The following is a 14,748-nucleotide window of genomic DNA, read 5'->3' as shown; positions in this document are numbered from 1 at the left end:
AGGCGTCTGTCTCTATTGCAACTGTATAAAGCGCAATATGTGACCACATTGTCACCTCTAGGTTCCCAGCTCGAATCGTCAACTACGCGGCTAGAATCGTCGACGACCCTGCTATTTCCAATCGTCATAATCCTTTTCCTTTCCCTTAGAATCTTCTACCGTATTTATCAGGAGATCTAAAGAATTGTTCGGACTAATACCTACGGATGAATTCCATCATCGGACTTCGAGGCAGAATCAAAAATTCTATCCAGTCCCTCTCGACGCCTAGCGTTCCACACACAGCGCTTTTAAGGTATTTCCGGGCTGATACGACTTAGGAGCCTTCAAGAAAAGAGCGTACTATTCTCTGAAGGTCTGCAATACAGTTAGACTCGCTAGTTTTGCAGTTTTACAGGACACTGGTTAAAAACATGTGTACTTGTGTTACATTTTGGCAATAATCAGATTGGTAGTTCGTTTCAAATTCAATTTTAATGATAGCCGCATTCTAAGCGATCTCGTTTGCCTCTTAAAACAAAGATAAATGTTCAAATAAGATTACTGCAAGCTTTTATCTATCCAGCAATACGATTTTCCGGCCAACGTCGAATCTGAGACTGTAAAGACCGCATATCACAATCTATCAATGGTTGTATAACGCGAAACTGAGTTTGCGCGCCTCGCTCCAACATCCATGACGCTTTATCAATGGGGCAGCCATCTTTTTGACGTCATAGCCAAAGCCTAGCCTGTCACGTTTGTTTTGCACCGGCTGTGGCCGCGGCTTTGATTAATTAATTACTAGACATCCGGTTTGAACTTGGGCTATTGCTATATATAGTATAGACACTAGAAATGCAGCCAGTTTGTTTGATATATATATATAAATCACATGCCATGCTGTATGACTTACGAAACTCCATTTTATAACTATTTTTCATATAACATCGCATATGGATTCAATAATTCCATAATTAGTAACTCATTACTTAATCACATCAATATAGGTAGCACAATAGATTTTTTAAAGATACTAGCACTATACTTCTTGCGTTTACGCTGGCGCAGCAATTGGCTGTGTAAAAAATGCGAGCCTACGTCGTAGCCGAATAGTATATCGTAGCACCAAAGACCTATCGCTCACTTCTAAATTTGAAATAGCACAATTTTTTTTTTCAATTTATATATTTTTAATCTACATAGATAATTTAGGTATAATTCAGCATCGCCATCGATTGACTATCGATCCATGGATCGGTTATTGAAAAGTATTTTATGAGTAAAATGGATTGAAATATCAATCTCTAGTAGTAAAAATTTATTTGGGATTGAGTATACAATGCGGCCGTAAGTAGGTACTTCTTACTCGAATTGATTAATTTAATTATTGATAAAATAATCGTCTTCTGTCAAGTTGTATAAGTGGAGCTGCAAACAACTAAAAAATGTAAAATCAAAATAAGGATAATCGCTTTGTAGAAATAATGGACTTGAAACCAATAAAGTTCTAAAAATATCTAAATTATTAAAGTATGTAAGAAATAGTACCTACTCATATTTTACTTAAAATTAAGTGGACGCCATTTGGTATCCTTTTCATATGAAACACTAGAGCCCTATATAAGAAAGGGACGACCAACGGTAAATAAGTTTCGTTTCACCCCTCTATAAGGGGAGACACAACTTCCCGCGCTTGCGCGGATCAATAATTAACCCCGTACTAAAATACAATCCAAATATTATCATCATAGATCTTTTTGCGCTTGTAGAAATCCATTGCTTGTTCGGAAGGTCGTCCATTGTAGTATGTTGTATTAAAAAGGAATTGGATAGGTGTTTACTTCTTTTTTGCACTACGGTTCTTGTAATCTGTAAACTCGGTAGGTAACAGCGCATGCGCTCTTATCCCTCATGGACCAAAATTCAAGTGTTACAAAATAAGTACAGCGTCATTGTGCTTTGTGTAAAAAAATACTAAATACTACAAATGTAAGTACTTTTATTACTTTAGTCATTCGTATTATTTTACTAAAATATCAGAGGAATATAAATATGTATATATTATATTCCTCTGATATTATACTTTAAAATAAAATCCTATTTATTTATTTCGACTAAAACAAAATCCTTAAATTTTAATTCTAAGTGTTAGTTATAATAATGGATTTTTAAAAATCTTGGTGAAAATATAGGTAAGCTAGAATAGAAAAGAGCGATGAATGGAATGAAAGCAAAAAACAAAATCGCACGACGGAAGGCTTTAACGCGTACAGAAAACCAATTATATTTTGTATATCGGTAGTACTCATAAATCAGATGAGCATCTAGCTCATTTACTATCCTACCTTCTACTAGTATTTTTATTCTATAGGATGTCGTGTGGGGCAGAATGTCTGTCCCTTGGCCCACCGCCGGATTCAATTATGCATATGCCTCCACCGCCTCTACCGGCCTTCCTCGCCAACATGGCCAATTTGACGCCACCCTGCAGGGCTTCCAAGTGTCCCCCACTGCTCAATAACGAAGACAACTCAATGTTTCCCGGAGTTGAGTACCACGAGTTACCACGACATGGTATGTTTTTGCTTAAAAATTATATTAATGCATTTGACAGATGTTGAGACTGAATGTGACTTAGGGAGACTCGGTGTTGTTTCAATGAAATTTTTTTAAAAGCAATATAATATTAAATATTATTACATCAATAATTTTAGTGATTCTTTTTCAGAACCAGCTGCGTCTGACGATACATGGTTCCTGGTGCTTATTACTTGCTGTATTGCAGTCCTCTGTATTGCTGCAGTTTTGGCGATTTTTTTACTGAAATGTAGAGAGTAAGTTCTGCTGTACTATATCATAGTCAAACTCAAAATCATTTATTCATATAGGTAACACAATGTACACTTATGATTTAAGGTGACTTGAAAGAGAAATCCAACTTAAATCCTACTAATTTTACATTTACTGCCATTTCTCAAATCAAGGGCGTACCACTCCGCCATTCTTTTTAATTGCAAAGTTTTTTGTTTTACACAATGTTTGTAAGGAGCTGCAACCATTACACCAAGTTTCACGTGACTTCTTAAGGAATTAATAGTTACTTATTAATAATACAATAAATAAAAAACAAAGATGTCCTCTATCAACAGGAGACATAGTGAAATAGGAGCACGCACTTAATGTCTTAAAATCTTTTTTAAGACATTCTATTAATATGTATAGTGTAAGCAATACATTATTTAAAGATATTTTCTAAGATATATGTTTTGAAAAAAAATGTCATTTGGAAATAGTTGATAGTGTTCGTCGTGTTTCGAAACCAGTTTATGTGTATAAAATTTTAATTACTACCTGTTTATAAAATCCTTATTTCTAAACAGAGCACGCGGAGGCTGTAAAAGCGGAACGGGTAAAACGAGCGGATCCAATGCGCTCTATGGTAGTGCTGCCCTTGACTCCCGAGTATTGTGGGCTGCCCTCACGCCAAGAGGAACTCGACACTTCGTCGCCGATACCTACCCACACGACGAAACTGAGGACCATCATTATGAATGTGTCGAACCACCTCTATACAAACTTGGACCGCCAGAAGATTTAGCCATCACTAGACATTACACCGTCGAGTACGAAGACCCTGCTCCATTAATCGAAAGTTACTCCGATAGAACCGAAGAATACTTCAGGAATGGTATGGATACACTTCGTCGGGGAAATAGACCACTAGTTTCATCTCCTACCAGAATTGAAAGGCCCAATTTGCCGCCATTAAATTTACAGCCTAGAACGTTAAGACGGCCGCCACATTCCCGCCGTGTAAGTGATGCAAATAACTCTGAAAAATCGGCTATCTGAACCGAAAATGGCGCGGTCTTTTCCGTCGCCGATTCAACCGACATCGACTATGAATGGTCCATCGATTCTAATGTTGATAGACTTGTCTAAATGTCTTTGATCTCTTATTTCTCACTTTTTTTTTATATAAAAATCATAATGACGACATCTTTGGCGAAAATATTTGTATTTTGTTACATTAGATTATTTTATTTCGATTATCTGAAGAAAAAAATACTTTTCCTTATGCATAAGTAAATAAGTATGTATTTTTTTTGCAACACATTCATCAACCACAACAATAAATAGCAATTATTATAACACTTAACCTAAGCATTTTCAACGCTGCTGAATATATGTGGATCTTGCCAACTGGCTGCTAGCAAAAAGGAACCAATCAGCACTGGCAACATTATAGGTTATATTATATAGATATATTATTAATGTAATAATAATAATTAATGTAAGTTAACACCCTAGTCTAATTTTCAACTAGTCACGCTGGCTTATAATATATATTGTTTGCTAGATAAGTAAGTAGGTATCTACTAACAAGTAATGCTATTTGACTGTTGTAAGAACAAATAATATTTAAACGTGTAACTAGCTATAAGTATATGTGAATTATTATTGTGTAAATAGCCAGGTATTTATTTATTTTGTATTTATTTTTACGTCGATGTAAATTAGATGAAATAGTAATTTTTAATAAACTTTAACCACTTTAAAAAAGTATGTTTTGCTGGACTAAAATGTATATGAATTATTAAAGAACCGTAGAACATGTTATCGCAAAATTGAACCACAGTTAAATTTAATATTAAATTATGAGATCAATTATATATTTATTACCCCAGTCATCGCGTTCGGTTTATAGATAATATTTAACCGGCTCACTTGTGCCAAACAACTCAAATGACAAAGAAGCGTATGTGTTTTAATTTCTGTCTAGTGAAGTACTGGCAACGAACTACAAATACTGTTGGAATTATTTATTTGTTCATATAATAATATAATATCTATGATGTATATTGAGTCAACATTTTACCTATAATTCAGGGCTAGATGTTTTAATTCGGCATAAAGATATCAGGTTCCAACTTAGCGCTTAGTCAATCAAACAAATTATTACTCTTGACTGGTACCTGTAATAGGTTTGGAAAAAAAAATATCTTATTCGGGATAAGTTACAGAATAGAAACTTTCGCAGTGAATACTTGTAATCGTGACTACTTTACTTTCTCTGTGGTAATAACAGTCTAACGATGACTTCTGACAAATTTAATATTACATTTTTGCTCTATGATAATTCTGTTCAAAGAGTAATATAAGTATAGGGCAGTGTTGCCAGATTAGGGGATTTCGGGGTTTCTCAACTGAGTAAGGGGCAGAATAGGGGGAAAGAATATATGTGGGTTTATTAGAGGAAATTTCAAAAACTCGCCAAATACATTTTTTTTGCTATTGTATATCACGTTCCTGATTTTGGAACTAAATTGAAGTACGAACACATCGTAACAATATGATGCGTGTGGTTAACCGTACTAAATGTATATTCGTTTAATCAAAAACCGAATAAAACTTAAACCTGTCAGTCTATTTTCTATTACAGATACTTTGCATAATGCCTTTCATTTCCCATGTAGCCCATGCCACCATCGGCTTGGTGCATGCATCCTAGGGGATTTCTGAGGGGAAATAAACTTAGTCTAGGGGTACGTCGCTGAGATCACCTGGCAACACTGGTATAGGGAAATCTGTTTTAGAAATTTAACACTGAATTGGTTTGTGTTTATTATATCAGTGTTATTCAAAAACATATTTGAATTGAAAATAAATTGATTCATTTTCGTTCACTTAAAGAACAACCAAAGAAAAACTTTTTATGTGTGGTCTTTACCGATTGAGCTTTTTATAAACTGATAAATATTTTAAGCTCAAAATGAGTGACGATGTAATAAAACATTCGGTACACACATTAGTGTTTAGATCCTTAAAACGATCACACGACATGTTCCTCTCAAACCAAGGAATGCTTCCACCAATTGATGATAAAGCGTTAGTACTTTTTGTATTGTTATTATTTTAGCTCTGCAGGTTATAACTAACACTAAATTAATATTATATATTTTCGTGTTTTATTGCCTACTGTTATTATATTTTAATGGTTTTAATTTATAAGAATGATTGGTGTATCTTAAGTAATTCAAATAATCTAACTAACATTAAATATCTAATTGAAATGTTGGCTCAAATGGCTTTTTTATTACAGTGAAAATATTTTGAAAGTTACTAAGAGTAGAGATAGTTATGGGCTTGTTATGTCTGCAGTACAAAAAGCACAGGCTATGAAAGAGAGGGAAGCAATGAGCCGGCCAGAAACTCCACATGACACAGGTATTTTTAATAAAAAATGAAAGTTTCATGCATGAATTATTTGTATATTTTTGTTTCCTATTATTTAAGATATAATATTTTATATTTTAAATAAAGTTTATTTAGCCTAAATAGTTAAAACAAATATAAAAACATGTCAGTAACCTTACTGGTGATCAATTGTCTGGGTTTAGTAGAACACTGAACAAAAAAGCAAATAGAAATATCAAATACATTTTGATCAATTTGCCTAATAATACACACAGCCACTTAGGGCCTGTATGTTTCTCTATCACAACCTATTTTGGGCCTCCTAAAGAAGTGAAATTAGGAGTTTTAAAATACTAAAATAATAATTACCTTTGTAGAAATAGCAGAATCAGCAGCCCTAGCATCAGATGGAGCAATGTTGCCATACACAGGACCTGCTGCTCCAACAAGCACAGCTATTACTCCATTGCCCCGTAAAGCACCAGTAATGCCAAAACCGAAATGGCATGCTCCATGGAAACTTTGCAGAGTTATTTCTGGACACTTAGGGTGGGTGAGATGTGTTGCTGTTGAACCAGGAAATGAATGGTTTGCTACAGGTATGTAGTGTATATTTTTACAAATTACATGAATATCTTTTAAAACATTACAATAACCTCCCAAGACACACACAGTTAGTACTTTCATATCAGAAGTTTTAATGTACACATACACATACACACAGTCTCTGCAACTTGAGACATATTTTCATACATTTCTTAATGCTTAATACAATTCATCATCCCGTTTAATACGCCCAAGCCCGAGAAGAGAGGTCTAACTGAGCGCTCTCACGCGAGCCCCCAGAAGCTCCGCCCTTACGTGAAGAACCCGAGATACTCCAGGGGAGCTCCCAGAAGCTCCGCCCTTACGTGAAGAACCCGAGATACTCCAGGGTTTTCCTGGATATTCTTCCATTGATGACAATATAGCACCGTACGAAATTCAATCAATTGAAGATCTTATTATCAGTTATTGATTTAAGATGCTATGTAGCTACCTACTTTGGATCAAAGTTCACTGTAAAAGTTGAATTATGTTGAAAATCTTTTAATTGCTAATGCATCAAAATCTTTCTGTCAAACAGTGATTGAAAAATAAGTGATTATTTTAAATAATGTAATTATAATTACCATATATATTTAATATAATTCATAAATGTATAATTTAATACCTATATATATATACTAAAATTAGAACATAATACATAATGTATGTAGTATGTTTTATTTTTCCTATCCCATACAATATGCTTTCTCTTTTAAGACGCGTTTTTGGTAGGGTCCCTGAGAAATCGTCTTAAGCGAGTTTTACTGTATGTGTATATAAAATATGATGCGTTTACCTCAACATTATACAATATAGTGTTGATTTTGGTATTATTTACAGGAGCCGCAGACAGAGTGATAAAGATTTGGGATTTAGCAAGTGGAAAATTGAAGGTATCACTAACTGGACATGTCAGTACTGTTAGAGGTTTGTTTTGTTTCATTTTAATACAATGGCAACCTTAGATAGATAGGATTTGTTAATAAAGCCACATCAATCTTAGGTAAATATTTTTAAGCAAAGCAAATATTACTGCTTTTCAGTTAAATTATAGAATGTCATTTTTCCTTTACTCATTTGATTTCATAACTTTATATTGAAATCTTTTTTAGGTCTTGAAGTATCAGCGAGGCACCCATATCTTTTCAGCTGTGGAGAGGACAGACAAGTTAAATGTTGGGATCTAGAATATAATAAGGTATGGTTTGCATTAAATAGTTTTCCAGTGCTTGTAGCTTTCCAGTTGCTCCTAAAGAATGCGTTGGTACATTTATTAACATAAATCAAGAACATTCTTGAATTGAGTTTTTGTAGTAAGACAAACGTCATGAGATGTTGTCAGTTACATCATTATAGTTTGACAGTAATCAGCTTGATTCTTAATATGATTTTTTTTTGTAAAACAAGTATTACACAATATTTAATACAATTATTTAAGTTTGCAAAACCGCTACGGTGGTTCTCTATTTAACAGTCTTTTTACACATTTTAACGGTTTATCTATTTAGGTAATACGTCACTACCACGGCCATCTATCGGCCGTGTACACATTAGCGCTTCACCCGACTATCGACGTACTGCTATCAGCTGGTCGGGATGGCACAGCCCGTGTTTGGGATATGCGGACGAAGGCTAATGTACACACACTTACTGGACACACGGATACTGTCGCCTCGCTTGTGTGTCAAGCTTCTGAGCCACAGGTAATTTATACTTAGGTTCCTTTAACAAAAGAGCGTACCGTTGCCTGAATGGACGAGCAAGCATTCTGTTCGTCCATGGGTGGCGTTGTCACTTAACAACTGGTGTGCATCCTGTTCAAAAAACAAATACAATTTATTGTAAATACTCTGTACTCTCTATTTAGACAAACTGATTAGTTGTTCTGAATTATATTTCTAAAATTTCAACCTTTCCGTTTGGATCACTTCGCAACACAAAAAATTCAACAGTATTCATCCTTCGGCCTATTTTAGGCTATGGATCTTGTTCTTTTTAATTATAATATGAAATAAATATGATATGAAGCAATACTGAATATATTTGTATTTTAAATGTTTAAGTAACATGTTATATTTCAGATCATTACTGGTTCCCATGACTCGACAATTCGCCTCTGGGACTTAGCAGCTGGAAAATCCCTCTGCACACTTACAAACCATAAAAAATCTGTCCGTTCTATAGTCATACACCCTACATTGAACACGTTTGCATCAGCTTCACCGGATAATATAAAGCAATGGAAATGCCCAGAAGGAAAGTTTATTCAAAACCTGTCCGGGCATAATGCCATAGTTAATTGTATGGCAGTCAACCCTGAAGGGGTCTTAGTTAGTGGAGGCGATAACGGGACCATGTATTTGTGGGATTGGAGAACCGGTTATAACTTCCAAAGATTGCAAGTAAGCAAAAAAAATTATTCTATAACCCTTGGCCTCAGATTTCTTTATCTGTTTTGTCATAACTTTTTCTTAATAGGCAAGTAGATGATCAACCATATGCTTCTGACACATGTTGATTTTTGGACTTATATAATAATACGTTATGTTTTTACTATAGATAATTAAACAAAACATAATCTAATATTTTTCTTTGTTATTATGACACTACAGAATTACAAGTCATTGCACAGTTACATGTTTATCAAAAATGCATATATAAGTGATGAACAATGTATTTAAAAAAAAACCTCAACTAAGTATTTACATATTTGTTTATGTGAAATTTTTGTATTCTGATAGTAATATCATCCTGTCTCATAAAATATCTTTATTTGAAAGAAAACAATTTTTTAACCGGATTAAAGCTATTTGTATTATTATAAACTTATAATTATTTTACATAATTTTAAAATTTTCCGACGTTTCGCGTGCTTTACAGCATGCGTGGTCACGCTCAACACGTGGTGAAATTGTTTTCCTTCAATGTGTAAAAGCTATGTTAACCAAAGACAATACTATATCTTTATTTATTATTTCTTTACTATTTATTATTATTTCAGGCTGCTGTACAACCAGGGTCAATGGATTCTGAAGCAGGAATATTTGCAATGACCTTTGATCACTCAGGCTCCCGTCTCATCACAACAGAAGCGGATAAAACTATCAAAATCTACAAAGAAGACGACACGGCCTCTGAAGAAACACATCCTATTAATTGGCGGCCGGAGATTTTGAAACGACGAAAGTTTTAAATAAATATTTTTCGTATAATTGATTTTTACTTCTTTCATTGCTATAAAAATTACACAATAATATTTGTGACATATAATCAGTGCAATGTTGTTCATGCCAAGGATGCGAAATTATAATTCAGGTGCTTTATTGATTACCAGAGACGAGAATATAGGTATGTTTTGCCCTTTACAAACAAAGACTTCTGCCAGCATATTTTAAGATATTTATCAATATAGATAAATCATAAAGAATCAATATAGCTAGCAACTTTTAATGTTAAGGATGGACAAGAGCGATAAGTAGAAATAAAACACTTTCTTAAATAAAATTATAATTTATTAGCCCGTTACTTGTACTAAGCAGATGCTTAGCTTTTTTACAATGTATTTAGGGTTAGCGGTTTGGGAATTCTGTAGCTCCTTGATTAATTATTCAGAATAATTCCTGCATGAACAACTTTTTTTATTAACAAACCACTTTGTATAGGTATAAAGAACAAATTGGAATGTTAAAGAAAACTAAATAAAAGCTCAATTGTTTGGTGCAATAATATAAAAGTATTAGTCAGAAATCTAATAATAAAAAATAAATCACGATATTGTCTGAGTTTTTTTACAAATATAAAGACTACTTTAAATAAATAAAAAATCTAGTAGTTAAGATCTAATATAAAAAAAAACATTACGAATATAATGAATGCATTCATCCACTAAAATATTTTTAGTCCTCAGTCTCCCATCTTTATATCATATTGATCTCCGTACAAGGGGCCTTAAAGACGTCATTTCGCCAAAGCCTATTTGTGCTACATATAAAAAACTTGTACAAATATCGCACACGGTAATATCGCACTTAATACATTTTATGTATTAGTTACAAACTATGTCCCTTTTACTAATGATCCATCCAATTCATGATTAGATATAAGCAATTATATTTTACTTTGCACGCAAATCAATTTCAAGAAGCATTAAGTGGTACATTAGATTTCAGATCATATTTCATCTTCTAGATCAAATGACTCTTCAGGGAAGTCTCCCACAGTGACATAAACTGGTTTTACAAAACCTCCATACTTGGGTGGACAAGTGAAGTATCTTTTACCATTGACTCTGCAATAAAAAAAAAACATATTTTTTCACCACCAATTATTTAAATGTTAGATTAAAATTTAGCGCCTTAATTAGTATTTAGTGAGATCATATTCTTCTATAGGCTTATTAACAACCTTTAGATGGTTGTCAAGTCACTTCTAAAAATTATAGAAAGTACTTACGATCCATCATTCTTTCCTCTAGGTTCATCATATTGTACACCAATCCACAAGCCTTTTGTTCCTTCCAATGGTCCATTGTAGCGAACAGTAGCTCTCCGAGTAGGCTGGGATGGTACTCGTACCTCACACCTTGCACCAACTAAGACTGACTCAGCTAACCTGTTGATATCTTAATATTAACTCTGCAGATATAAATTGACTACATTTAGCTAGTCCAGCCATAAGTTCTGTTCCAAATGAAAATGCGATTTAATTAAAGTAATGTTATCTTATTTATTCAAGTCTAAGGAAAAAATAAATCAATAATCTATTTAAAATTGCAACCTTTGGCTTTTAAACAGACCTTTAATCTGTTCTAAATTTACGCACCGTTTTCAGGCGAAAGTTCGATACTGCTTGTTCCAAAGATTCTTTAAGACTTAATGTCGCCTTTTCGTTAAGAGCAGGCCATGTCGTCTAAAACTGACCATAATTTGAAGACTAAAGGTCTGGGCTTGATGAGGGCCAGTCTTCCGCTCTTAAAAAGCCCGGAACGTTGTGACCAGGTGCAGAATCCTGCTATATAGTCACGGTATATTTTTTAAGTGTATTGCTGAGAGGTTTCGCAGCATGATCCAAGACTGTTTACATTTTGGCTGAAGTTTTCACTCCTTTTTTACAAAAATGTAGTTTTATAACGATCCACCAAACAATGCAGAGGAAGACCACCCTGTACCTTTCCGACCACTTGAGCGGCTTTAGAACTGTGAGCGTAGACTGCATCATTTTGTTCTTCAATCGTGAAAATGTTTTCATAGGTAAAGAGGTTGTATGTATGTATGTGTGGACTCAGTTTCCGCACTTAGACGCTCAGTAGGTCCATTGTGCGTAAAGTCCTGGCTAACTAAGCCAGCCTAACTCCTTCCAAAAGCACAGAAGCCTCCTGGGTACATCGCAGGCTTCACGGAGCGTCCTAACTGTTCCGAGGATTTCTGCACGTTGTTTAGTCACAGCCTCGCATCCCAGGACTACGTGGGTGACTGATTCCTCTGCGCTGAACAGGGGGCTGTCTGTCGCGCCTAGGTAAAGAGGATATCTCTTTACTTTTCATCTGCGTATCGCGGCATTTTGATCGATTCACTCTCTTTAATAGTAAAGATTGATTTGGGGCATGTCCTGTATAATAACGATAAGCACCGAGATTCAGGTCTTGTTTTATAATACGTGACAGAGTCCTATCGGGAATGTTCATTTCTCGCGTTTAGAATTTTTGCTTCCTAATGGGGCTTTCGACGAATTCTGGCTTTAACTGCATTAACAGCTTTTGCAGTTCTAACAACTCGCGGCCGCTCCGATCTCTTCTGGTCTTCGACAGACGAAGTGAATATATTGTATATTTTTAAAACTTACCTTAATCATAGATATTGAAAATCTTTACTTTTCATCTCTGTTCTATTAAAAATACATGGCAATATATAAATGTCAGAATAATACTTATTAAACTTACTTTGCTTCTTCCTCTAACTCTTTTTCCTGCTGCTCTTTCATCTTAGCCATCTCTTCTGCATTATATTTCCCAAGCTTATTTTTTTGTAGAAATGATCTGAGTGTATCACTCTTTTTTTCATATTCTTCTTCTGATAACTTGAACCTTAAACATTTGTATATGTAAAACTAAAATTTTATGGTATTATGTAAATTCTAAATAACTTTAAGTTGCTGAAATTAGTTAAACTGCGGAACTAGGTATGTTATTCTGTCGCTCGTAATAAACTCGAATTTCGACAAACAAACAACGAACTTTCTAAGACAATATTTTTTTGTTGTTTACAATATGGGATTGCTTCCTCGCACTTAATCAGGAAGATGCCCTAATATAGCAAGATATGAGTAAAAATACATCTAAATTACTGGTGCAGCAAAAGATGTCAGACCTAAATAACTAATAATAACATTCAAAGAAGAATTGTTTTTTATGTTATTACTAACACTAGTCTGAAATAAACCTTTTCCTTTTCTTCTTTCCATTTAATAACTCTTTTTAATGCTAAAATATGCAAAGTACCTTGACTGTTGTTATATAGAGTTAACACTGTAATTGTAATATTATTTCACTACTATTTTTACCTTTCTGCACTATCAGTATCATCAAAATCTTGAACCAAGGCAAACTTGTCAATGACATGGATCCTCATGCCATCATCAATTGGATAAGACCCAAGCAGAGCTGTATCATTGTCAATATCACATAAAAAGTTGTTCTTGTTGTCATACACTTTCAGTTTCATGGTACTTGCTGTTCCTCCAGTAACCAGTTCCAGTTTAGTCTATATTAGAAAATACAAAAATTATTCTTATATGGTTCCAGGTTAAGAGAATCAGAATTCTTATTCTTCCCTTTTCAAATAGTAATTAACTGATCACAGTAAAGATGATAGTTCTCAACAACAATGAAAATTAAAATAATATTTTTTAAGAAATTCTGGTTTTTAACTAGAACATTACTTTTCAGATAGCAATCACTGAGTGCTTAATATATTTTTGCCAAAGCGCTATTTAATCTTACACAAGTCAACAGCAAGGAAGAGCAAACTGCAAAGTAAACAAATTATAAATAATATGTATTTTTTTTAATGGGGCAGAAGGTAAAAATGCCGGCGAAACTTGGGCTTACTGCAGTCTATTGACACCTAGGAATAGAATACGTTTTTTTATAACGCTTTCAAAAAAAATAGTGGTAAGAATTTATTTTTACATGTACAAAATGTTAGTTCTATATTTTTAAGAGACATTACCAGTTACGGAAACAACTTATTTACCTTAAAATCCAACACTGTTATACCTTTGTTAAACCTCCGTTCAATAGGAGGAACACCTTCATTATCGGATTTAGTAATATGCACATTTATAAAGTCTTGTGTTAAAACATGAACACCTTCCATTTTTTTGAAACACGCTGCGACCAACTTGAAAATCAAACCAAACTAAAATATTATTTAGTCATAAAATATGAAATTTATTATTTGGTCATTTATTCAATAAAGCTGTTGATGTACTAATGTTCATGCCAATACGCTATAATAAAATATCCTTAAAATTCAATAGCAAATATTAAATATGAATAGTAAGTTGACAACTAGACTGGATAATAAATACAGATAACGAAAAGTACACAGGAATATTGTTTTCAAGCATAATATACTGTTTCATATATATGTACCGCTCGACGCATAAACTAAAAGCTTTCCAAGTAACAGCAAGAAAACGAGGGAACTTTTATTTTCACTGGTTTCTCATTGTTGCATCGTGTGACTAGTTTTTTTAATTCATACTAGTTTTCATTTCTTTCATTAATATATTGTTTTAGTGATGAATAAAAATGGATGAAAGGTTGCTTCTTCAAAATCTATCTAAAAATTAATGGGAGAATTTTGAGGATACAATCATGTAGACTTGTATTCATTGTTACTGTTATACAATTTAAAAGTCATTCGACATCGCTATATCGTTATATTTGTGCATCCTGTAAACTATATGTAAATACTGGCG

At 33.7% G+C, this 14,748-nt stretch overlaps 3 protein-coding genes across 3 annotated transcripts; 2 read left to right on the top strand and 1 right to left on the bottom strand.

Annotated features, from left to right (window-relative positions):
• Window positions 1–1,783: 1,783 nt before the first annotated feature.
• Window positions 1,784–4,486, top strand: LOC123713202. The gene is made up of 4 exons (XM_045666762.1): window positions 1,784–1,971; window positions 2,354–2,556; window positions 2,711–2,816; window positions 3,363–4,486. Coding segments are annotated over exons 1-4 (783 nt in total). The 5' UTR covers window positions 1,784–1,969; the 3' UTR covers window positions 3,835–4,486.
• A 1,073-nt stretch (window positions 4,487–5,559) lies between these two features.
• Window positions 5,560–9,984, top strand: LOC123713147 (pleiotropic regulator 1). Its single transcript, XM_045666682.1, has 8 exons — window positions 5,560–5,871; window positions 6,086–6,210; window positions 6,558–6,779; window positions 7,609–7,695; window positions 7,881–7,966; window positions 8,277–8,471; window positions 8,850–9,170; window positions 9,770–9,984. Exons 1-8 carry the CDS (start codon window positions 5,756–5,758, stop codon window positions 9,959–9,961), a joined length of 1,344 nt encoding a protein of 447 aa, XP_045522638.1. The 5' UTR covers window positions 5,560–5,755; the 3' UTR covers window positions 9,962–9,984.
• A 273-nt stretch (window positions 9,985–10,257) lies between these two features.
• Window positions 10,258–14,328, bottom strand: LOC123713146 (tubulin-folding cofactor B). The gene is made up of 5 exons (XM_045666681.1): window positions 14,019–14,328; window positions 13,327–13,526; window positions 12,707–12,850; window positions 11,221–11,379; window positions 10,258–11,056 (listed from the first exon to the last, which is right to left on the bottom strand). The coding sequence occupies exons 1-5, from the start codon at window positions 14,139–14,141 to the stop codon at window positions 10,939–10,941; spliced, it is 744 nt and encodes a 247-aa protein (XP_045522637.1). The 5' UTR covers window positions 14,142–14,328; the 3' UTR covers window positions 10,258–10,938.
• Window positions 14,329–14,748: the final 420 nt, after the last annotated feature.

The sequence above is a fragment of the Pieris brassicae genome, chromosome 8 (assembly GCF_905147105.1).
Source record: "Pieris brassicae chromosome 8, ilPieBrab1.1, whole genome shotgun sequence".
Taxonomy (NCBI): Eukaryota; Metazoa; Arthropoda; class Insecta; order Lepidoptera; family Pieridae; genus Pieris; species Pieris brassicae.
The sequence above is the reverse complement of the archived record's forward strand: the minus strand, read 5'-3'. Positions and strand labels throughout refer to the sequence as shown.